This window comes from Ammospiza nelsoni, chromosome 2 (genome assembly GCF_027579445.1).
Source record: "Ammospiza nelsoni isolate bAmmNel1 chromosome 2, bAmmNel1.pri, whole genome shotgun sequence".
In the NCBI taxonomy this organism is placed as follows: Eukaryota; Metazoa; Chordata; class Aves; order Passeriformes; family Passerellidae; genus Ammospiza; species Ammospiza nelsoni.
In genome coordinates, this window is record NC_080634.1 from 50584424 (window position 1) to 50607707 (window position 23284).

Genomic DNA, 23284 nt, shown 5'->3' on the forward strand with positions numbered 1-23284 from the left:
TGGGGTGCTCCAGGCACGGCATCTCCTCCTGTCAGGGTTTGACTCTGGCTTTTGTACCATGTGAGAAATGGGGCAGAAGAGACTCAGTTGCACTCTGGGGGACTCCACTGACTATATATGGTTGTTTTTAAATTTGAAGCCGCAAATGTCATGTAAATGAAGTACTTTTGTATGACTGTATTTTTACTGGGGTGTTTTGTACATGAGCTCTTTTCCAGAGTGAAAAGTCAAACAAGCAGAGGAAAAGCATTTCAGGAGTAGTAGGCCATTACTATTCAGTGGTTGATTCCTGCCTTTCAGGGTTATTTCACTGGGATTTGGAGTCCGGGAATATGGTGAGGCTCTCTACAGGATCCCAAAAAGTTACAGTTTCATCAGATACATTTTCTTGTGTTTCCCCCCAGCCACATCCATGCAGATGAACTAAACAGAGAGCCTTCCTGAACACACATTGATCTCCTCCTGGTTAAATCTTTGGAGTGGCTGGCAGCATAACTTTGGTCCATGAAGATTAATATTCTCCCAAAATATTTCCTTAGAATATCTCCAGTGTTTGAACACTCAAGGATGCAGTTACAATTATCCATCCTCCTTTGGGGGATAATAATTTCTGAAAGGATAGAGATGGATTGATGAGCCATTTCAAGCCAGCTGTCTCCACTGCCCAGGAACATTTCTAACCATGTGTATTTTTAGTCTAGGTGTTGGCTGAAGTGCTATCATACCCCTTTCTTTCCTTTTTCTTTTTGTTAAACCTCTGATATCCTTTTTGATTTAAAGTATGTAATTTCACCAAGGCAGCTGTGCTATGAGAACATAAATGATGGTATTTTATGAAAAAAGTGAGGTGTCAAAGGGGCATTTTTGTTGTTTGGAAAAATTCTTGCCAGTGTAACTCATACAACAATAGAGCTAAACCAAACGCTGGAAAACATTTGCACAAATAGCAGTAATTGCAACTGAAAGGTGTAATTGTTGTATCTTCATCTGACATGATGAATTTGAAATACCATTCATTATCAAAAAAAATTAAAGGGGACATTCCGTGTAAACAAAGTAACACGGTTCACATAGGATAATTTTCACTGATAATCTATTTTGTATGCAAAACCTGATACAAAGAGACTCTTTTCAGTGATAAGAGCTATTCTGCAGAAGAACTCATATGCTTCTTATGATGTAGTCTTTCAGCTAAAGCCAGGACAGTCTAACAAGTAATCTTGTTAATAAATGTAGGTATTTTATTCCCAAAGTTCGTTTTAAGAACTTTCACTTAGTATGAATTAATCTGTCACTGGAAATTATTGAGGTGCTTGATTTGGGTGCACATTTATCTGCAGATCTTTACTGAACTACCTATTAAATTCTCTTCACTACACAGGGTTTGCAAAAGACAAATTTGAACTTTACGTGAGTCCTGCCTTACCCAGGGCTTTTAGCTGCTGTGTTTACATCAAGGCTGCTCACACATGGGCTCTTCCACTGTCCCCACTGCAATCTTTAAGTAAGAGCAAGACAAAATCAGGTAATTCCCAAGTGTTCTCTGATCACTGAGATGTTGACCCGTTCCCAAGGAGCAATATACATGTATGTGAGTGTAATAGCTTAGAATTTAAAATGCCTTGATGCAATTATGATACAGGATTTTTGCTAGTGGCCTTTACTAATCTGGTGGTATTTTTATTCTAACATGCAATTTATCAAATGTTTTTTGAATTTATTTATATTTGATGGGGAATTAGGGGGGAGGAATGCAGGGTCACTTTAGCTTGTGGGACTTTTTGCATTCTCTAAACAAGTGGGGATGAAACACTGGTGGACATGTCTCTGAGTAACAGAGATAAGAGGTACAAGCAATCATTTCTTAATTACTTGGATGAAGAACCTTTGTTAAGATGCTCAGCTTCCAAATCCTGAACAGATTTAATACTGGGAAGAAATTATCAAAGACAAGAGAACTAATCAGTTTTTTGCTGTGTCAGGGGGCATCATTGCTGGCCTGGATGATTGTTGATGCAGGCAGCACACCAGTTCCCCACTGTGCATGGATCTCAGGCCGTGTTATACCTTCATCTTGCATATCTATGCCTGGTTTCACAGGCACTGAAATCCTTTAATTTATTCACATTCTTGGTGTCAACACACAATGCCTTTGAATACCCAAGATTCAACTGCATGATCAAATACTATGGTCTCTGTGATCTAATATTCCCTTCATCCTAAAAATCAATTCACAGAATCAAAATCAATAATGCCCTAACATATGTAACTTGTCAATTCTGAAATCTGTTTCTCGCTTGTCATTGTTTTTGTGAGCCTTGTGTTTTAGCAGAAAATGTCCTTGCTGAATCATATAACTTTAAAGAACATCCTAAAAATGTGAGTATGTGCAGGAAGACCAAAGTGCAGAAAAATTTTGATTGTGTTTCAGTGCAGTTGCATGTCTTTGCCTTCATGTCTGTGATAGGAGCACAGACTTCAGATCACATAGCAGAAATTGGATCAGAGACACCATCTGACTCCTTATGTGCTCACACCTCTGGATTTTTTGCCTACTCCTGCAACATATGAAACTGGCTGGTATTTTTCAGTTAATAAAGAGGATAGATATTGTAGAGACTTTGTTACCTCTTGTTGATGCTTTGCACTTTCCCCAAGGATAAGATAAAAGCATTTTCTGCATGCTTGTAGTTTGAACAGAACATTAGGTGTCAAGACTGTGGGAGAGGAAGGAGAGAAGATGAAAGAAGAAACATGATTAGGCATACATGTATTACAGAGGAAGTAATTAAGGTCTTGGGTAGGTTTTGCATGGATTTAAGATCTGCAGAAGTGTCCCTACACTTGTAACATCCTGCGTTTACATTATGGCAATGCCCACTGCTGTTGTACAGGGAAGAGTCTATCACTGTTTGTTTTTCCAAAACCTCTCCTGTCTTAAAAAAACTCTTCTGTAAATTATTTCTTTTCATTCATTAAAAAAAATCTACATCTAGCCTGAAATTTACCATCTAGTGTATCATTCCTGATTTTAGCTATTTAAACTTTATGCACAAACAAGGGAAGAAAACCTTTCACATGACTGTTTCCTACTTCTAAAATTACCTGGTATATAGTAATTTAGATGCTAAAGCTCCTACAAAAGCAGTTCCTTTTTAAAATGCAGCCTATAGTTAGTGTAAGGTGCAGCTTTTGAGTGCAAAAAAAGCAAAGGGGGACAAAGGTATATGAGAATGGCAGCTTAGCTAATGTTTGTGTGCACCCACTTCTGTCAGCAGGCTTTCCAAGATTTTTCAGTAAGATGTCAGCTGCATATATGTTGCTTGTATTGATTGAATTATGGGGAAATATCTCCACAACAGCTGTTCTATGATGTCTTATCAACTGTATATGTGTTTATGTAATAGGCCACAAATTCCACCTTCTAATAAGTTGTTGAATATGTATTTGCAGTACAGATTTAATGTCTCTGCAGATCTGATAACGCTACAGAAAGTTTGCCAAATGATACTAGCATGTAGTTTTTTGGCAACAGCTTTCCTTCCTTGAAAGAGTAAAAAGCCCAAAACACTGAACACAGAGGAGCTATCTATAAATAGGTCTTCTTTATGTTTTTTCAAGCCCAGCAGTGGTACATTAGCTGATTGAGTCTTTTGTGAGATGGTTTAATATAATGCCACAACGGTATTTAGACACTTTGCCAAATAGAAGACAAACTACACAATTATTAGAAAGGCACTCTTGCAGTTTTTGTATTGTATTTACTGCCATCATTGTCAGTTAACCAGTGGAAACTTTCTTGAAAGTTAATTCACTTTCAGAAGAGGGGAATACCCAAGAGGCACCCTGCTTCTTTACTGTTACTCCTGGCAAGGGGATATTTTCATTCCTCCATTGTGCTTTTGGATATTTATATTCCCTTATTGCCTTGTGTAAGTTACTGTAAGTAAACAATGAGACTGAATGACCAAGCTCCATATATAATCCGTTTCGTAGCATGAGGGCAATAGTTTCAAGATGTTTATTTTTCAGTACTCTCTTTTAATCACTTTTAAATTATCATAGCAATAGGCTTGGTCCTGCACCATTCGAGGCAGTAAAAATGCCCCTAGTAAAGCTCATGGTGCAGGACTGAGTCACAGTAGGAGAAATGTTCATTTCACTTTAATTTTCCTTTCCTCATTTTCTTCCTATTACCACTAACAGTGTTACTTTAGGAGTATTGTATGTTAGACAGACCAGCTTAACTGCTTCTTCTTTTTCAGATACAAGCCTCTAAGCAATTACCCTCAAAGCAATTAAAATGGTTATCTGACATACTGCATATTAGTCCAGTGAAGACAAACCAGGTGTGCTTTAACAGCCTTTACCACTCCTTTTGTGTAAGCATTCAAGAAGATCCCTAGTGCTCTGTCTAGGGATCATGCGAATCTGTGCTTTGGCCAGAGCCAGACCATGTCTAAGAGATCCCATCCTGAGAAATACTCCCCCACAAAATTGGTATATGATTGGATTTATATCCACAAATCATCTTTGGCTCATCCGTTCGTTAACTGTAAGGAAGTATCCTGTAATATTGAACAAAAACACTTCACTTCTAGACTGACAATATTAGGGTCTCTTTATAGATCATGGCAAAAATGCGCCAGTATCCTAAAACATTTGGTGTCAAGACATCCTGACTGCCAAAGTGGGAGCTTCTGACACTAGATCTTTGTTATTCCATCTCCATACCCTCCAAATGAATGTATGAATGCATTACAAACTAACTGATTCATTGCCTCATCACTTTTCCTGTATCCAGAATCTTACCAGTGTTTCTTGTACAAACTACCAGAGCCCTTCTCTAGCCAGATGTTTCCAGACATTAATTATTTTTATTTGGAAGCTCTCGAAGAAGCAGCATAGAAGTGTGAACAGTCATCTTTCCTCTTGCTGTACAGAAGTGAGAGTTATTGTACTCACAGTGCAAACACTGTGGCATGTCCATAATTTTACTGCTCTGAGTCATCCCCTTGACATCTGTAAGATGACTTAAGATAATAAAGTTCAGCATGTATGGAAGCATTTGCTGGACAGGAGTTTATAGTTCCCATAGTCATTATTTATCCATGTTGCATATATTAGGTTTTTTTATTGCTTTTTCCCAAAGTTTCACAGATAAGTTACAGAATAAGACTGGGAGGGAGGTCACATTATCCATTCCTCTTCAAGGCAAGATAATCTAGAATTGCGTAATTTCTAAGATTTGTCTAAAATGTTCTTAAAAACATCTAATGACAGTTCCATGTCTCCTTATGAAATTTAAGTACAATGTTTGATGAACCTTACTGGCATGCAGAGCTTAATTATGGGATACTGCTCTCCTACTAAGCAGTTATCTTGTGTTCTTCTTGATGACCTGCAATTTCTTACTGAAACATTTACATGCTCAGAGCTGTACGTGACGTGCCAATCCCTGCAGTTTCAAGGAAAAGCAGTCTTTTGTTTTCCCATTAGTGCAACATTCCTACTTCTGATAGCTGTATTGTGATCTGCCTAACACTCAAAAATACTTTTATATATATAAAAAATACTCAGAATGAATTTGAAAATACAGTAGTTAGTCCAGATACATTCCTTCTGTAGTTCTTTGAGAGCATGTAGGTGAATTCTTGTCTGCTGTTTTCCAGGGCTGTCTTCTTTTGTAACTGTTTCCAAACATTTACAGTATCTTTCCAGTTAAGGACACAAGGAGTGAATATTACTGACTACTTGGCTGCTGGTGCATTGTGTATGTATTATGAGGTTGAAGGGAGCCAAGAGTAGACATTTTATTTAGAAATTTTTTTTTCTGGAATGCTGAAGGAACTAAGGAAAAAAATGGCAACTTTGGATCACTGAGACTTCTTTACTTTGGGAGAATGAAAGGCACAGTCCCACAGACTTCCTGAAGGTAGATGATGCTATATTGGTGTCATAGGTAAGTTCTCTGTTTTGAAGAGCAGTCCTTTATTTTTAATGTTACTCTTATAAGTGAAGGGGGTAGGGGCAGGTGGGTGTTATGACTGCCCTGCTGCAGCTCAGACCAAAGCCTGGCCATGTCCAGCTATGCATTCTTGCAGCATTACTCATTAGTCATCATTACATATTTATTCAGCTTAAGATACACATTTTGCAAGTAGTAGAGTTGGTTGTAGTACAATTTTTTCTCCTTCTTACAGATTGAAATGATCTGCCTTATTTCTTGAGTTCCTTTTGATTTTCTGCTTATTTTCCTGATAGAAAAGACCTCTGTTTCAGTAACGTGTGTAATTACCCTTATAGCATGGAATTTGTTACTCCATTAGAATGTAGGGTTTAATTGAAGCAATGTGGTGCTGATTCAGGCAGAATAAAAAAAGTTTTAACATAATTTTGTGTGCTGCTTTTGGCTTGAATATTTTTCTTTACAGCAGCTAATGTGGTACTGTGTTTTGGATTTGTGCTGGAAACAGTGTTCATAATTCAGGGATGTTCTCTCTATTGCTGAGCAGCACTTGCACAGAGTCAAGGCCATTTCTTGCTCTCACACCATCGTGCCAGTAACTAGCCTAAAACTTTTACTTGCTCCACCAAAGTGAATTTGAGCAGCTGAGTCTATTCTTGTCTGTATGTCACTGGGAGAACGATTAATTTAACGTAATGAAGAAAATAGGCACTATAATTTTCTGGCAGTAATAATTCACTGACAGAAATGTCACAGATGCCAAACAGAGGGAATTTCTTGTCCTGTTTCTCTGACACTTTTGAGTGAAAAAGGATCTCAAGTGTAGCACTCACATATCAGGTTCAGCAGGGAAAGTATTTAGAGTAAAGAGCCATTTTTAGCTTCAGTTTTTTATCCAGAGGAGTTAGCAGAATCCTGGGACAGCTATTTACAATGAATAGTTTAGTGTTTGGATATATGAAACTTGTGTTTTGAATGATCTTCTGAGTTATAGAAAATGCACTCCCTAACAAAGTAGCACTGATTTACCTTCACTGAGCAGATTCTTATAGGGGTTGCTTTCATTTTGTCTCCTTACTTTATGTTGTCTAACCATGACCACACTATAAAATGCCTTGGCCAGGAGAGATAGAGCCAACCTAAAACTCAATAGATTTAATAGTAAGTATTGTGGCATGAAGAAGGATTGTATCCTCCTGTTGGCTGAGAATTTGTGCTTGCCAGTTTTACCTGAGCTACTGTAACTCACTGGTGAATGTTAGGTACCCTGTCTCTGCCACATCCTTGGTGACTCCAGCATTATTGCTTCTTCTAACCCAAAACTGAGGCTTTTAACTGCAAAGTAGCTTTACACTACAGGTGATTCTTCTCCATTCCTGTAGTACTGAGCAAATAATGGCTGCTACATTTTCTCGGTACTGTTTTTGGGCAAAGTTCACTTTATTGCAGATAAAAATACTAATTTCAGGCTGCACTGTGTCTTGTTCAGAGGCATTTCCAGCAGTGTGTCCTTGCCAAAGGAATTTCTCTCCCTTTGAAGTTGCTGCTGTCAGAACCATGGAAAAAATTGATTAAAAATAATGGACTTCTGTCTGACTTCACCTACTCCAAACCATGCTCACAACTGGACCAATTTTAGGTCAGGATGCTCAGAACCCTTTTGAGCCTCCAAGGATGAAGACTGTATAACCCCTCTGGGTGATCTGTGCCAGTGTCATTATAACCTCTGTCATTATAACATTTTTTCCCTCTTACATTCCTTACATTCCTCTTATGTTCCTAATTCTTTTTGCTTCTTTTCCTTTGGCTGAGCACCTAGGAGGTGAGTCAGGCTCTGCCTTCTTTATTATTCCCCTTTCTAGGCAATTGAGAAGATGCTATTAGGTCATTCCCATGCTCCAATCTTTCAGGCTAACACAACCCTGACCCTTGGCCCTATATTCATGCTTTTTATGCCCCAGATCTGTAACCCTCTTGGTAGCCCTTGTGTGGATCCTCTCCAGCCTCAGCAGCCTGAGGCCCCACATGGACACGGTGCTCCAGGTGCCTCGTGCATGCCGAGCAGAGGGCAGGGTCACTCCCTGGACCTGCTGGGCACTCTCTGGCTAAAGCAGCCAGCACAGGGTTAACCTTGGCTGCTGCAAGGACACAGTGCTGACTCACGTTCAGCTTGTCCTCCACCAGCACTCGTCCCCCAACCAGCTCCACCAGCAAAGCTGGAAAGTCTTGAGCAGTTCCTTGGGAGACCACATCCTTCTTCCTTCAGTTTGCAGATGCAGTCAAACTGGAGGAAGAAGGAAGGGAATTTGCAAGTGCTTCCTTTACAGCACCTCGTTGTTTTTTTTTTAACCTGATTTCAGTGTTTTGCCTTGAAAGCCCAGCTCTTTGGAACAGGCTTCAAAGCCTGAACCTCTTCCCAACTTCACAAGGAGGGAGGGAAAACAAGTGTATGGTTGGGGTAAGTGCAGAGTGGGATTACTGCAAGTTGAAACATTGAACTCAAAACATCCCTTTCTCTTTGGGCTGAGGAGGAGGGGGCTTGCTGTTTTTCAGCTGATCTGTATCTGATAGGTACAGGAGATGCCTGGGGGACAACTTTGGGTGCTAATTAACAGCATTAAAAAAATAAACATAAGCTATTAAATCCTGTAATTTTACTGTATACAAATTTGATGTTGAAAAATACAATAGAGAAAACAATCCTTAAGTACATGAGCCTTTCTGATTGGAATGCATGGTGATAGAGTGCTGCAGCTGAATCTAATTTCTGTTAATTTATGAAAATGGGGGTGCAATCTTTTGACAGACAATTTGTTCTAAGTGTTTTTGAGCAACATACACAAAATTTTTTTAGTGGAGCAAATTTAATTGTTTACAGAGCAGTGCTGGCTGTGCAGTGCTTGTAGTACACTTTCAGGATCAGTAGCAGCAGGCAGATAATGCATTAGTCGTGCTTCACCTTTCTGAATATTAAGATTTTGCATTCTGCCTTCTGTGCTCTCAGGTGAGAACTTCCCTGCCAGTTCTCCTTGCTGAGCCCTTGGCCTCCACAGACGTGTGGTGCAGGTGGGCATCTGAAATTCCAGCTTCTCAGTCAGAGTGGCCTGAGTTGAATAGTTGTCTGTGTTCCTCCTACCTTACTAACAGTTGGAATTACACCTGGAAACCTGTTTTATGTACTTCACTGAGCCTGATAGCAAGTAAAAGTGTGTATAAAACCACACTGAGATTGATGCCCTTCAGTTGGTTGTAGTAATTGTTGTAACCAAGCTCCTCTGGTGCAGAGCCCGGTCTGGATTTTAGCACAGTTTTCATCCTGACACTGCTTTTTCAAGCAAATTAACAGTGGTTTTTTCTTCCCTTAGGTCTAGTCACAAGTCATAATTTGTTCTACATTTTGGAAATGTAGATTTCCCAATCGCTAATGTTTAATCTGTATTTTGGAAATACAGTGGCATTTTGGAAATATGGATCAAATTATGGAAGATGTTTTTTACTGAGGTTAAAGGAAATGAGCAGAATTCTGATAATGCTTCACATTTGTTTCAGTTTTTACTGATGGATTGCAGTAATGCTTAGAAATTTTGACTGCAGTAGCATTTCTGAAATTTGACAGCGTTGTGGTTGTGGTTCAAACTGAAATGTGCAAACCTAGCAATCTGAAATTAGGGTTCTAAATTCATATTTAGGTATTCAGTTGAGAACTGACACATTTACCTGCTGTTGAATTCAGTAGGATTCAAGAAATTATGTGGAAAGACAGTTTACCCTTGGCTACACTTGAAGTTAAAACTGAGTTCAGTATCAGCTGTAACTGCTTTATCAGCAGTGGGTAAATTTGCTGGAGTAGACAAAGCTTCTGAGTTTCTGGGTTTTTTGCTCAATAGGAAGCAAATTTATGAACTTTTTTTTCATGTTTGAGTGTTACAACTAAATCTATTTATTTCTGTCTCCCAGATGTTTTTTGGAAGCCAGGAAGGATTTAGCAGTCTTAGCAAAAAAAAAACAATGATCATTTTGGAAACATTTCACAATCCCCTTTCTGTGTCAAGATTTTGTGCTGCACAGAAATAAATTAAGCAGTGTTTTGGGGCCCCACGCATCCACTGTCCAGATGTTGCAGATTTTATGATGAACTGCAGTTCATGTTTTTGGATAGAGAGGGACATGGAAAGCTTCTGGCTGGGCTCTAGGAGGTGAAGGCACCAGGAAGGATGGGCAGAATCCTTTTGGTGTTCTGAAGGAGAGCAGTAGGAGCTGATGGTGCCTCTCTCACCTTCGCTGCAATCTCCTGTTGCCATCAGTGGCACCGTGCCCAGGGGTGCAGTGGGGCGTGTGTGGTGCCCTGCTGGCATCTGGGCAAAAGAAAGAGTGCAGAGGGCTGTCCCCATGCCTCCTGTTTGGGGCTGACCCCTGGGTAATGTCTCAGCATGTAACAGATGGGCTGCACTGTGGCAGCAGGCCTTGATTGGATACATAATTTTTCTTCGGTTTGTTTGCACTTGCTTGGGAGGAATCAGTTTTTGCCTTGACTGTAGTTTTTGTCCATGAAAACTTCTTTACTGCTTTCCTTCTTGCCATTTTCATTTGCTTTATGGTGCCTTGGGGTGATAAAGGATAATTTTCTCTCCTTTGGGCTTTTGATTTGAGCTTTTCTTGTGCTGCCTGTGTTTTGCTCGTGGCTGTGGCAATAAAGATCCCCATGGCTTGGGTTGAGCTCTTGCCTTGCTTGATTTACCAGCTCATACTACTTAAAAAGCCAGGATGCCCTTATCTGATACTGTCTTCACAGTGACTTTCACTGAGGTTCTGCTGCTTGTTTTTCTTTCCTCAAATTGAACAGCATTGTGCCCCAGAAAGTATGAGCTGTTCCTATACCTTTACCCAGGTATGCTTGGAATTAAATTTAATTTGGAATTAAAATAAAATCAGATATTTATTCAAAGGTTAGTTGCTGTGATTATCAATCAGCCTCCTGGCTGCCATTGCTAAGACAGAGACTTCTGTCTTTTTGGAGATAACTAATTAATAGGATTCTTATATCAGAGTATGTTGTCTTATCCAACAGTGAATATATGAAAGCAAGTAGAAATGTAAAAATAAAGAAGTCTTGAAAAACAACTATTCAGGCTTATGCCTGGTGGAGACTTGATTGATGTTAATAGTGAAAATAATCTGTCAGTTTTGATAATGAGAATCTTTAATCCCAAATCTTGTACTTCTTTGAAATAGCAGTCAGCAGGAGACTTTCCATATAATGTACTTTGGGAATTCAGCCCTCACAGGTGATAAATTATTAGAGAATTATATTACAAAATGCAGTTTTGACAACCCCCCCCCCCCCCCCCCCACCAAACTCATACATTTACAAGTTTCTTAAGAAAATAAAATTATATACATTATTTGAAAAGGTTTTTGATGAGTTTTCATTGAAGACGTACTGAACCCCACAGAGTAACTGGAGGTAAACTAGGAAGCTGTACAAAAATTTCTGCTCTTGCATTGCCATTGCCACTGCCATGGCAGGAAAAATTGTGGGTGTGTTCCCCAGGGAGACCATGAAAACTCATGTTTCTTTAGCCAAGAGCACCAGGTTGTGGTTGTTTCCACCCTCAGTAGGGCCTGTGAGATAAACCACTGCAGTGCTGAAGAGGGGTGCTCAGCCAAAGGAGAAGCAGTGCATTCCCTTTGCTCCATCCGCTGTGTTGGTGTCCTCCAGCTGCCACACACAGGCAATTGAGGATGCATGGAAGTGCTTCTAACAGGGAACATCTCATTCGGGTTTTTTCAGTGTATTCAGAAAGGAAAGTTGCACTTGCAAGCCAATTACACATCATGGCACTGCCAGCTGCTGCAGTGGTTTCTAGGGCTGGAGTCTCATGCTGGCAGCTTATTTTTCAGTCCTGTTGTTTCATGTGCTGCCACCTCCCCTCCTTTGGGAAGGTGAAGGGACAGCCTTGCTTTAGCACCTTTACCTTTGGCTGTGCTTTCAGGAGTGTTGCATGTGGTGGTGATTTCCAGCAAACTGGAAGTGATGCTGCTTCCAGGGGATCTCTCAGGTGTGTTGTACTAGGAAATTGTATTACTGAAGGCTTGACCCAAAAATCTCTCTGGAAATACAGGGAAGAGAGCCAAAAAGAAATGGCTCATCCTAAGTCTAGTGAAAGCAAGAACCAGGAGTTCTCCACTGGGCTTGTTATCACCCTGTTACATAAGAAAATAAAAATACTGATTTGGGTAGGGGAAGTAACCTTTCTGTGTTACCTGACTTGCCGTTTGAAAATCTTGGCAAGATGAAGTAAATTTGAAATATTATTTGGAAATTAAAATGAAAATGTTTGATTTAGAAAATTTTGAAGCTAAATATGACAAATGTTTGAAGTCTCTTTTGCTCATAATAATTTTTATAAAATTTGATAGACCAGCACAAATTGATTAGATAGATCATTGATTGATTGATTTGGTTTGATAGACCAGCATAAATTTATTAATTATTTTGATAAAATGAAATCTGGTTTATTATTGAATAAAAATGTAAGTATAACAGAAAAAATTGCCTTGGCCTATGAAACTGTAAGTTGTTCTATCTTCAGTTTTTATACTTCTACTTATATAATTATACTTATACCTTTATAATTATACTTATAAAGGTATAAAATATGCAATCATGTAAATAATGAAATCATTAAAAATTATTGACTACAGAGACATTAGAAATACTAAAACACCAAAATTCTGGAAATGCTACAGAGCTGCACTCTACAAAAGCTTTTAATATCTTCAAATAATTTCAGTTTTACTTCTGAATCCGAACTGCCTTCCTGGCACTTTCCAGTGTGTAAAAATTTAACATTTTCTCTATCATCTCTTCTCTGCCTATGTTCTAATTGCTTGTCAGGCAGAAAGTTGTCTCTCTGAAGTACTGTCCTCTTCATGACAGACAGCAACATTTCCACAGGACCTGCCAAAGATGAGATTATGCTGTAATTTCCTCAAACAGCTGTGTCTGCTTTGTTATGAATAGAAGCTCTCAGGGACTGTATCCAAATCTTTAGTTCTCACCCTTCCAAATCACATTAACAAAATCATCACATGCCTGGCTGAGCACTTTTCTACCACTTTTAATTAATTCCAATTGTACGTTACCCTCTCCAAAAGGTTTATTGGCTCTTTTTTTTAATATCCTGCTATCAGCTTTCAGCTTCTGTCGCCATCAGAAATAGTTCTTCATGAAGATTTGGGCTTCCCAAAGAGATATTCCCAACTCCTTTCCATCCAGCACCGTATTTGTTTCATCTGTGGGCTCAGCTCTTGGCAGCCTGCAGGCTGGCGCTGGATGTGCTGGTATCTTGTCTCCCAGAGAAGGCCTCAGTAAAGCTCTGCCTGGTTTGCCAATCCTCCCCAGTGGCATTTCTTGAGACAGCTGTGCATTTCAGGAGGCATCTGTTCAGTTTTCTGTAGTAACTGTAAAAACCGCATCTGTTTCCCACCTTATACAAATATATCCCTCATCTGCTTTCCTCCATCTCCCTGCATCACTGCACTGGTCAGGGAACAGCAGTGTCTTTCTTGTGGGCCAAGATTTCTTCCTGAGGGTCTTTTTCTGCAGGAGTTTATCTGTGGGTATTGTAATGTATCCAAGACTCTCATCCTTTGGATGTGTGCTGCTTGTGCAGAGGGCAGCAGAGCTGGAGATTGTGCTCAGCCCTTGTCCGGGATGCTCCAGGAGTTTAAGAACTTGGAGCTCTTGATCTCATGATAGCCTCTGAGGGAAATGGCTGGAGATTTCTCACTTTGTGCTTTGAACTGAGTTGTGGTCAAGCAGTCATAGCTGCCTTCTGTGAGGACAAACAACCCATCAGGCCTCCTGACTGCTCCCTGAGTCATTGCCAAGTGGGCTGGTGCACAGGTTCCCCCCATGTGTAATAGAATCATAGAGTTTGGGTTGAACAGAGCCTTAAAGATTTTCTAGTTCCAACCCCCTGCCATGGGCAGGGACCCTTTCCACTGATTGGGTTGTTTGAAGCCCTGTCCAACCTGGCCTTGCACACTTCCATGGATGAAGCAACCAAAACTTCTGTGGGCAGCATATTCCAGTGCCTCACCACTCTCAGTAAAGAATTTTTTCCTAATATCTGATGTAACTCTCTCTTCATTTAAAACTATTTATCCTTATCCTATGAATATCTGCTCATGTAAAAAGTAACTTTCCCTCCATTTTATAGGCTCCCTTCAAGTACTGAAAGGCTGCAATGAGGGCTGCACCCTCTCTACTCCAGGTGAACAACCTGCCTGTGTAATCCTATTTCTTGGGCAGCACAACCCAATTCCCCATTGGGCTGAGAGCTTTTGCCTTGCAGGAGTGGGCAGCTGACAGGGGATGCTGGCCCATGGCTGACCTTTCACAGGCTCCTGGCTCTGCCCCAGCAATTTACAAACTCATTGTTTTGTGCTGTTTGGGGATTTTTTGTTTTGTTTTGTTTTATGGTAGTAGCAAGAGGCATCAGTTCAGTGGCAGATGGTAAATGAAGTGTTCAGGTGCTTCTCATACACATGGTACTGAAAGAGCAATCAGTCTAAGCCATGCACAGTGTTACCAGAACACCCAGATGTTTTTGGTGTATCTTGCTGTAAATATTCTGGGTTTAGACTCTCAGTACTGGGATGGGTAAGCAGCTGTAACAGCCTGTATTAGGAAATGTTTATAGAGGATGCAAAATGCTCAACATGTTTCAGGTTTTATTTCTTTCTTCCCATTTTTATTTGCACACGTGCTTTGATAATTCCTTTGCATATCTTATAATTATTGCTGTTCTATTTTTGTCGCAAATTGAAAACAGAACAACCAATATTGTGGAATTCTTCACAATTTTTCTTTTTTCAATTCCTATTGGGGATATCAATATTTCTACACTGCTTGTTTAACCAAAAAAAACACTGCTGTTACTATTCAGAAGCAGGCTGCTGCATTCTTTTTCCAGCCAGTTTTATTCTACAAACTTGAGCTCTGCTGATGCAGTCCCTGCTGCATGTCCTGGGACAAAAATCATCCAGCTCAGCTTCTCCTTCCTCTTGATGTCTCCAGAGATTACGGTGAGACCTGCTGGCCAAATGAAACTTGGAGTGTAGTGAAGGAACTGCAATATCAGATGGGAAGAAACTCTTGTAGGCTTCTTTCCTAGATCATCATTAAATGGGCTCAGGTTTAAAATAGAGTCTCATAAGAGATAGACATCTTAGAAGGAACCTGATGTGGCTGGAGTTAAACAAAAGTATTTAATTGTGTTTCTGGCTCCTTGAACTTTTCTTCTCCCTGTGGGATTCATAGCTAAACATAGTCTGGTGATATAATTTTGTTCCACTGTCTAGCATGTTCACATCACTTTGTAAAGGCTTTTTGTTTTGTTTTTTTCCCCACAAATACAGTTATAGATCCTGCCAGGATGCTGTGACATGGAGAGCTATGACTTCATTTTCTACTATCAGTGGTTCAGAGGGGATATTTTTACATTATACAGTATCAAGAAAATTTTATCCATATAAATCCTTACACATGCCAAGTTCAGTCTTGAAGATTGCAGACATGTTTCTTGTCCAGAGTCCCTAGTGATATGCTGCTAAGTGATGTAGTGTTGTCTTTGTTGGGCTTGAGACTCGTCTTACTCCCTTCTCCTGTTCTGAGGAGGGCATCTGAAGTTAGGAGGTTCATGTCCCTCTCATCTCAGAGCATTCCTGCACAGCAGGGAGTGACTTCAGATGTGTGTATGTCAGCCAACATCAGTCAAGAGAGGTGAGTAATAAAACATAGAGGAAGAGCCAGCAGAATCCAGACGCAGCTGAGTCTTTTCATCTCACTGACTCCAAAGAGCATAGCAAAGTTGAGTCTGGACAGTGCCATTTAAAATAAACTATCTTGCAGAAAACCCAAGCCAAAGCTTCTTACATAGCAGCTATTAACAGAAGAATGATCGAATCTAAGGTCCCAAATTTAACACAAAACCACGTATCTTACTTCCAAATGGACCTATCATGATATGTAAATGTTCAACACATTGACAGAACCAAGCTCCAAAGTTTGCATTCTCTAATAGGAAAATACATTATATTTTTATATTAATTTAGTAGGAATCTTGTACGTTCTATAGCAGAACCTTGTATTATTTACAAGCTGGGTAGTTATTGTAATGGTAGTCATAAAACGCATTACAAAATTAAGCAGGCAATATTTTGAGAAAAAGAAAATGTCTTTGGGTAATTGTATGGGTGTTAATTGTGAGAATGTAGTGGATTCTTCAAGCCTTTGACATCCCTAATCTGAGGCTGGATGTCACAAGAAGAGATGAAATTGCAATGCTGGGTGCATAGAGTCCATCCTTGTCATCTTTGAGGGGTTAGTCTCAACTGGCAGCATTCTGAGGTTGAGCAGAGCCCTGCGTTTGAGAGGGGCCAGGTATTTCCTGACCTTCATGTTTATAAATTTGTTCTAGCAACGTTAAGCCAAAGTGCTTGGTCTGTCTCTGAAGCACACCAGCATGGTCTCTCTGCACACTGTGTGTAAAGATGCTTTCAGTGAACACAGGGACCCAGACTGGCACCCAGATACTGTAGACAGAGCACTGGACTTATTCTGCACTTCTATTTAGTGCCCCTGTGAGCCCCTGGCTAGAAACCCAGCCCAGCTGGGAGTATCACAAGTGCTTTGAATTCCAGCTTCTGGGAAATGTGGAGCATGTTCCAGTTGCCAGTGCCCATGTTTCTTTATGATGAAGGGTATGAACACACAGGGTGCAAGAAATATCTCAGAGAGTGAATTTAGGCATGAAACAGACAGAAATCTCACCTTCATCTTGCTGGAGGTGATAGAAGACAAAATCTGGGCTCCCAAAGCCAAACATGTGAGGGAGCCAAAAAGAGATGCACTGTATTGGGATTGCTGTATAATCCTCTATATTTAAAAATGCACACATTCATCTGTCTCAGAAAAATTAGAATTTTTCTTTGCAGGCCTCCAGCCATAGCTTTTGCTTTCTTGGAATCTATAGATCTGGCTAAGAAATGTTGAAGGGGGTGGGTTGTTGGTGAAAGAATAGCAGTGATTTCTACAAGGCAAGGAGAAAAACCCATAAACAACTTCTATGGACCTGGAATTTTATTATTGATGACTACTGTACAGTGATGCTTTAAATGCTTCAGTAGCCACCCTTGGTGTAATAATTGTTGAAGCAATATGCAAATGTTTAGACCCTCAAGACTGGATCCTACCCTCACCTGGCTATTTCCAGTTGTAAACCTATGTGTCTTAAAAACAGTTACAACCACTCCTCTAACCAGGACAGTTTTTGCTGTGTAGCTTCTTGAGTCAGAGATCTGTCCTACACTAAGAACTTTTGCTGGGAGCAAAATTGCAATTGAAACGGCATTTAAAGTGTTTGAAAACACTCTGTCCTGGGGTTATACCTGGGAGTGCTGTTGATTTAAAGTTTGATTTAGTTAGCATGATTCGTAACATCAGTGTAATGTTGTCTGTTTGGGTTTTTGTTTCATTTGTGTTTGGGTATTTTTTTCCCCTTAGGTTGGCTGGATTAACTGGCTCTCATTCAGAGGGAACTTGGCAGATCTATTTTGCTTTTGTTGAACCTCTCTACAGCGCATCATAAAGATTTCCTAGGTCCGGGAGCTGCAGAAAAGACAACTGAGCAGCAGAAAAATGTGACTCTGAAAAGAGACTTCAAGCCTTCCAATGATGAATTTTCTACTGAACAGTTCTAATTTAAATATATAACTGAAGCATACATAAAAGTTAACCTGATAGGGAAAAACACCCTCTCATTAATTAGAACTACCAAAAAAAAAAAAAACGCAGTCACTTGAAGCTTCAAAATGAGTGCTCCGTTAATTCCAAACAAGTCATGTTATTCCCAGCTTCATGACAACCGCAGTGAAATAAGAAACAACAATGAAAGCATAGTGAATGTTGGGGATTCCAATGCCAACCAAATTGTAACAAAAGTTAGAGCCACTGACGGGGATGTTAAGAAAAATGATTTGACAGATGAGAGTGGGAATATATACTCTGGAGGAACAGAGAAAGTGACTCATCTGCCCACAGAGCAGAATAAACTTCTGACCTTCAAGGACTCTCGATCCTGTCACACCAGTGCACAGGAGAGTAAGCTGCCCTCCACCACAAGCAGGGAAATGGGGAAAGACTGTAGGACCAGCGAAGCTAAGGATATATCAAGGCATATCAGGATTAGCCGAGGACAAAGTCTGTCCAATTTAAAAAGTAGCACAAATGATGCCAACCTGGAGGTTGTCTCCAAAGGTAATATTGACTTCACCCAGAACATTCCTAAGGGAAAAATGTCCAGGACTGTGGAGGTGGAGGGAATAAAAAGGCTTTCTTTGGGAAGACCAAGTAAATTTTCTCCTCAGCCCGAAACATGTGCAAAAGACGGCGTTGGTCGCGTGTCGTGCAAACGTCTGCTTTCTGCATCACTGGACTCCATTGACAGGTCTCACCACTTGGTAGGAAGCACAGAGAAATCCCAAAAAACATCCACAGATCATTTTCTTGGGATGGTGTTTTGTCCACTTGACAATACCTCAGAGGAAAAGACTGTATTTTATTCCAAACCATCTACCTCAGGGAACAAGAAAACAAGTAAACCAGAAAATGTACCAAATGTTAGCATTGAAAGCACATTGCATACTTCTCATTCTCAACATTCAGCTGTTAAGCTCAGTGAGGTTGCTAGTAAATCAGAAGCACAATTAAGTCAGGGTGATAAAAGCAAAAAACTGGAGGTTAGGACTGCACCATCTCTGCAATATAAAAATACATGTCCACAAAAGATAGAGAGAATTATGTTGGTAGAGTTCCTGGGGTGTCCAAGACCTGAAAATACAGCAGTGCAGGAACAGAAAAGCTCTGGGTCTGACATGTCAAAATTTCAAGTATCCCATTTTCATGACACCTGTAGTAGAGTTGAGGGCCCATTTTCAAGCCAGGTAGTAACTCATCCTGATGATAAATTGCAACATGATAGCATCGCCATCAGTAGGGAAGGAAGAGGAAGCAATGACAGTGACAGCAGGGCAACCAGCCAGGCTGATGAGGAGTATTTTACTGATGAGGAAATGGAAACAATATTTCCACTCACCTGCAGCAGTAAATCCAGCATCAAAGTGACACCAAGAAAAAACAAAAATTTGCATGAAGTTGACACAGGTTGCACTGAAACAGTTGGTGAACAGATATCTCCCGTACATGATATTAATCCACCTGACAGCAAAACCTTGGAAGTTAATGAGAATAAACTGATGCTAGTCAAAGAAAGCACTGAGGATGCTGTTGTGCCTGCTTCTGATCCGTCAGATCGTCACAGAGCACGCAGTGCAGAGACAGTGTCAAACCCACAACCTGACAGTCACAGCAGTGATGTGGAAACCTCAAATGTTTCAGTTTCAAGTAAAGAAACAGCTAATGTAGAGAAACACCCTCCAGCAGAAGCACCAGAGAGCTGTAACATTCCAGCAAAGGCTGATGTCTTTTTATGTGTCCCAACTCCTGTGCGCCCAATGGCAACGCCGGATGTGAATGGTCAGCCCACACTATCAAACAGTAATTTGAAGGACCTTTATGCACTTCATGATGACAAATTGTCACCCTCCTCAGTCCTACCTCCCACTGACAGCACACAGTTGTTAAACTTATCCCCTAAAGTGCCTATCAAGACTGCTTGCAGCAGTGCCATCCCAAAACCTATCCTGGTCCACCCCAAGGGCTCCCTCGCAGATAAGGCTGGTGTGGACAGTGACTGCAGTGAAAAGCTGGAAGAAGGCGCTGAGATGAAGCCTGCCATCCCCCGGCCCAAACCTGTGAGGCCGAAGATCATCACGTACATTCGGAGGAGCCCTCGTTCCATGGAGCAGCTCGACCCTTTGTTCACGCCGGCGGGGCTGCCCTTCGACAGCACCGCGTGCAGCGTGCCCGTCCCCGCCGAGCAGAAGGCGTCCGGCGGAGGGGAGCCAAAGCCCGCCAGCGTCCTCTACGACAAATTTAAACCTGACCTCCAGAAGCCAAGGCTCTTTGGTTCTGGACTAGTAGTGTCAGGAATTAGGCCCCCAGGTCATCACTTCGGTCCAATGGGCGAGAAGTTTCTGCAGGAGGTAAGTTTCTGCAGCTTAGACAGCTGCTTTTGTGTGCCAAGTGGTGACTGTTTACTTATTTGCTGCTGCCAGAAGTTAGTTCTCAAACCTCAAATAAGAAATAAATCCTAAAACAATGTGTGATCATTAGGAATAAACTTACCTAACTGTTTCTGGCGCTGACCCTGTTGTGATATCTTAGCTGTTACTGGAAGTTGTTACTGTGTTCTTCCAGTATTCTCCAGCAAATTGATCACCTGCTAGTATTATAAATAGGGATGTTTAGAAAGAAAAAGACATACTGAATTGAATAAATTTTTTTCTTTTTTTTGCTTCCTGAAGAATAGCTTTGGGAAATGATTGCAATTTGCCCATAGAGACTCTTCACTCCTAATGGGAAAGTTGGCAGGTTTTTGTAGACAGAACACTAGAGGTGCTAAACTAATTCCATTCTGTTTAGCTGTGTGGAAACCCAGGGATTATCAGGGCTCTTTTTGGATTATACATATGATACAAAAGAAGACTTACTTTTGACTAATTTTAACGCTGTTTCTTACACTGACCTGCACCTCAAAAAATATTTCTTCTTGCCCCTGGAAATCCATGCTAAGCAGCCAAAATGTGATGGAAGTCCCTCTAGGTGCCTCTGGCTCCAGATATCTCACTGTGTTTCTGCCTTGCTAAAGTGGGGAGGAGCCTTGGGTTCCCAAAATCCCTGCTGGGAGATGAGCACAGTGGAGGAGGGATGAGCTTGCTTGGTAGGTGGAGGAAGGACAGGGAAGAGCAAGCTGTGTCTGTCATGTGCTCTTGCATCCACTGCTTGGGACCTGGAGGACTTGAAGCTTTTCATACAAACACTGAAGATAACACAAGTGATTTTATTTGAACGAGTCTCTAAAAGAAAGGATTTTTTTTTTCTCTGTGTCTTGTGGTGTTGTTAAGGCTGTTTTACTCCCTTACTCATTCTACATATGGTATAGATCCAAGGAACAGCATTGAAATAAAAAATGTAGTGACTCAGTCAAAACCTGGCAAATACCCAAATTAGGCTACTGTGTGCGAGTGTAGATTGACTCTTATGGCATATTAGCTAGAAACCTACTGAAGTGAGCAAAGATTATAATTATTTCTTGTCACAAACACAGAAAGAACAGTACTTGCTGTCCTTTTTCCTTTAACCACAGTTTTCAGCTCTGTCCCTTGTATTTTATGTCCTGGGAGTGAATTACTAAAGTCTTTGGGAGATTGTCTATTTCAGCCATCATGAGTATATTTTCACAATTGCCTTGTACGGTGAGGAAAATTACTAGGTTACTGCTGTTGAATGCATGGCAGTGGAATGAAAGGCAAAATGACCCAGACTGTTTGACTGTTTATAGGGTGGCATGACCCTCTGGAGACCACAGGTGTCTGTGAGAATTGGGGTTCAGATAATCAGGCAGGATCAGCAGACACATCAGTGAACAAAGGACAGATTTCTGAGCACTGCTGAGAACTGTTTATAGCATGAGAAGGATTCGGGTTGTGGCAAGTCTGCGGTGTGATTTTCTCTAGGCTAGGGTTAGAAGCAGGATACATGAGCTGGAGAGGATCTTCCCCTATTCCTCCAAGAAACACGACTTTTGATGGGTATTTCAACAAGAGAATATCTGAACCCAAGAAAACTGCTTCTTCAGAGAAACTGGACTGACGAGAAGAGGCTGAGAAGAAAAAGTCAAACTGTGGTTTGCGTTTGGCCAGGATTCAGGAGCTGATAGCAGAAGATGGAATCTGCTTTCTTGGTCTGCCACCTTAAAAGCAATAACCTGGTTGTCCTGCCAGCTGGAGGAATACAATGGGGCCTGATTTGGTTCAGTATGAATCAAGGGAAAGGAAAATGATCAATCCATGAAGGTGAACAGATGCTTGGAAGAGCAGCTGTGCACAGTATGGGTTAGTAGCAGATGAGTGATGTGTAATCCAAAAGAAACCAATTAGGATGCATTGAAATAGATCCAAATCACTGAGTTGAAGGGAGAATGTGGAAGACTCAGAGGTTTGGGAGACAAAGAGACTGTGGCACGATCTTCGGTCACACAGGCCATTGTCTTGGTTAGAGAAAAAAAATCCCAGATTGACCTATTTCACACATCCAGTATTGTCTTTGGAGAGCTTTGATTAGCATTTTGTAGCCCCTTCATATAGCTATGATAGTTTTAATAGCTGTAATCTCTAAGCATCATTCAGCTAAGTGGTAGGAACAATTAAATATCCCTCTGGGTGCCAGGCATAGAAGAAATAGGAAGGTGCTGTCTTGGGCAGGAGACTCCAAGAAAAGGCCTGGAGAACTCTATGAGAAAGACTTGAGGGCTGTCTCTGTGCAGAGGGAAGCCTGCAGGGCTTCTTGAGCTGCCTGTGCCAAAGCCCACTCAGGGCAGCTCAGGCAAAAATCCCAACTCCAGCATGATGGCACTCCTGCTGCACTGAGGGGTTGGATCCACAGTGGAGTTGAGTAAAGGCTGAATGGGCAAAAGAACAGAAAACCTCTCATGGTGAAATGCAAAATGCTTAAGAAATCTAGTTCTTTTCCAGGGCAGGTCCACATCTTTGATCACAACATGATCCCTATCTCATTGTGGAGCTCACCCTCTTCTAGTCAGTGCCAGTGGGTGTTTGTGGGCTCTTTGTTCTTCCAGTTGCCTCTGTGGGAAGTTACAGGGCAAATCAAGCTACAGGGACCCTAAGAGTGTAGCTGTCCTAGTGAATTGAACAGTGGAATGTCATGGCCTCCAAGGTTCAGAACAGGTTGACTGCAGGCAGAGAGTTTACCTGTACAGTCTGTGTGCTGTCAGAGAGTGGCCACTGGTCACTTTATTCACTGTTTTATGGCTGCTGCCAAGAGCCCTGACCTGGTGAGGGTCTGTAAGAAGGTCTGCTGATCACCAGCTCTCCTGCCTGCCTCACCAAGACTGTGCTGGCCTCATTCAAGTACCTTTTTGGGTCTGTTCCCCTGCACCGACATCATTGTGGTCCAATGGATGGACTAAAGTCTGTTGAAACAAAAAGCCCGCTAAGGTAAAAAAGACTTGGGGGAAGTGTTTTATATATAGTCAAACCAAAAGTTTCTCCCCTTGATCTTGTTATTTGAACTGCCTGAACTGATGTTGCCAACTTCTTTTCCCAAAG

The 23284-nt window shown here is 41.0% G+C and overlaps 1 protein-coding gene across 1 annotated transcript in view; it reads left to right on the forward strand.

The window, feature by feature from the left end:
• Positions 1–23284, forward strand: part of MTUS2 (microtubule associated scaffold protein 2) — a 243294-nt gene that overhangs the window by 63153 nt on the left and 156857 nt on the right. The window contains exon 2 of the mRNA XM_059493947.1: positions 17541–20140. Within this exon, the coding sequence (XP_059349930.1) occupies positions 17849–20140 (2292 nt within the window). The 5' untranslated portion in view covers positions 17541–17848. The remainder of the gene's footprint in view (positions 1–17540; positions 20141–23284) is intronic.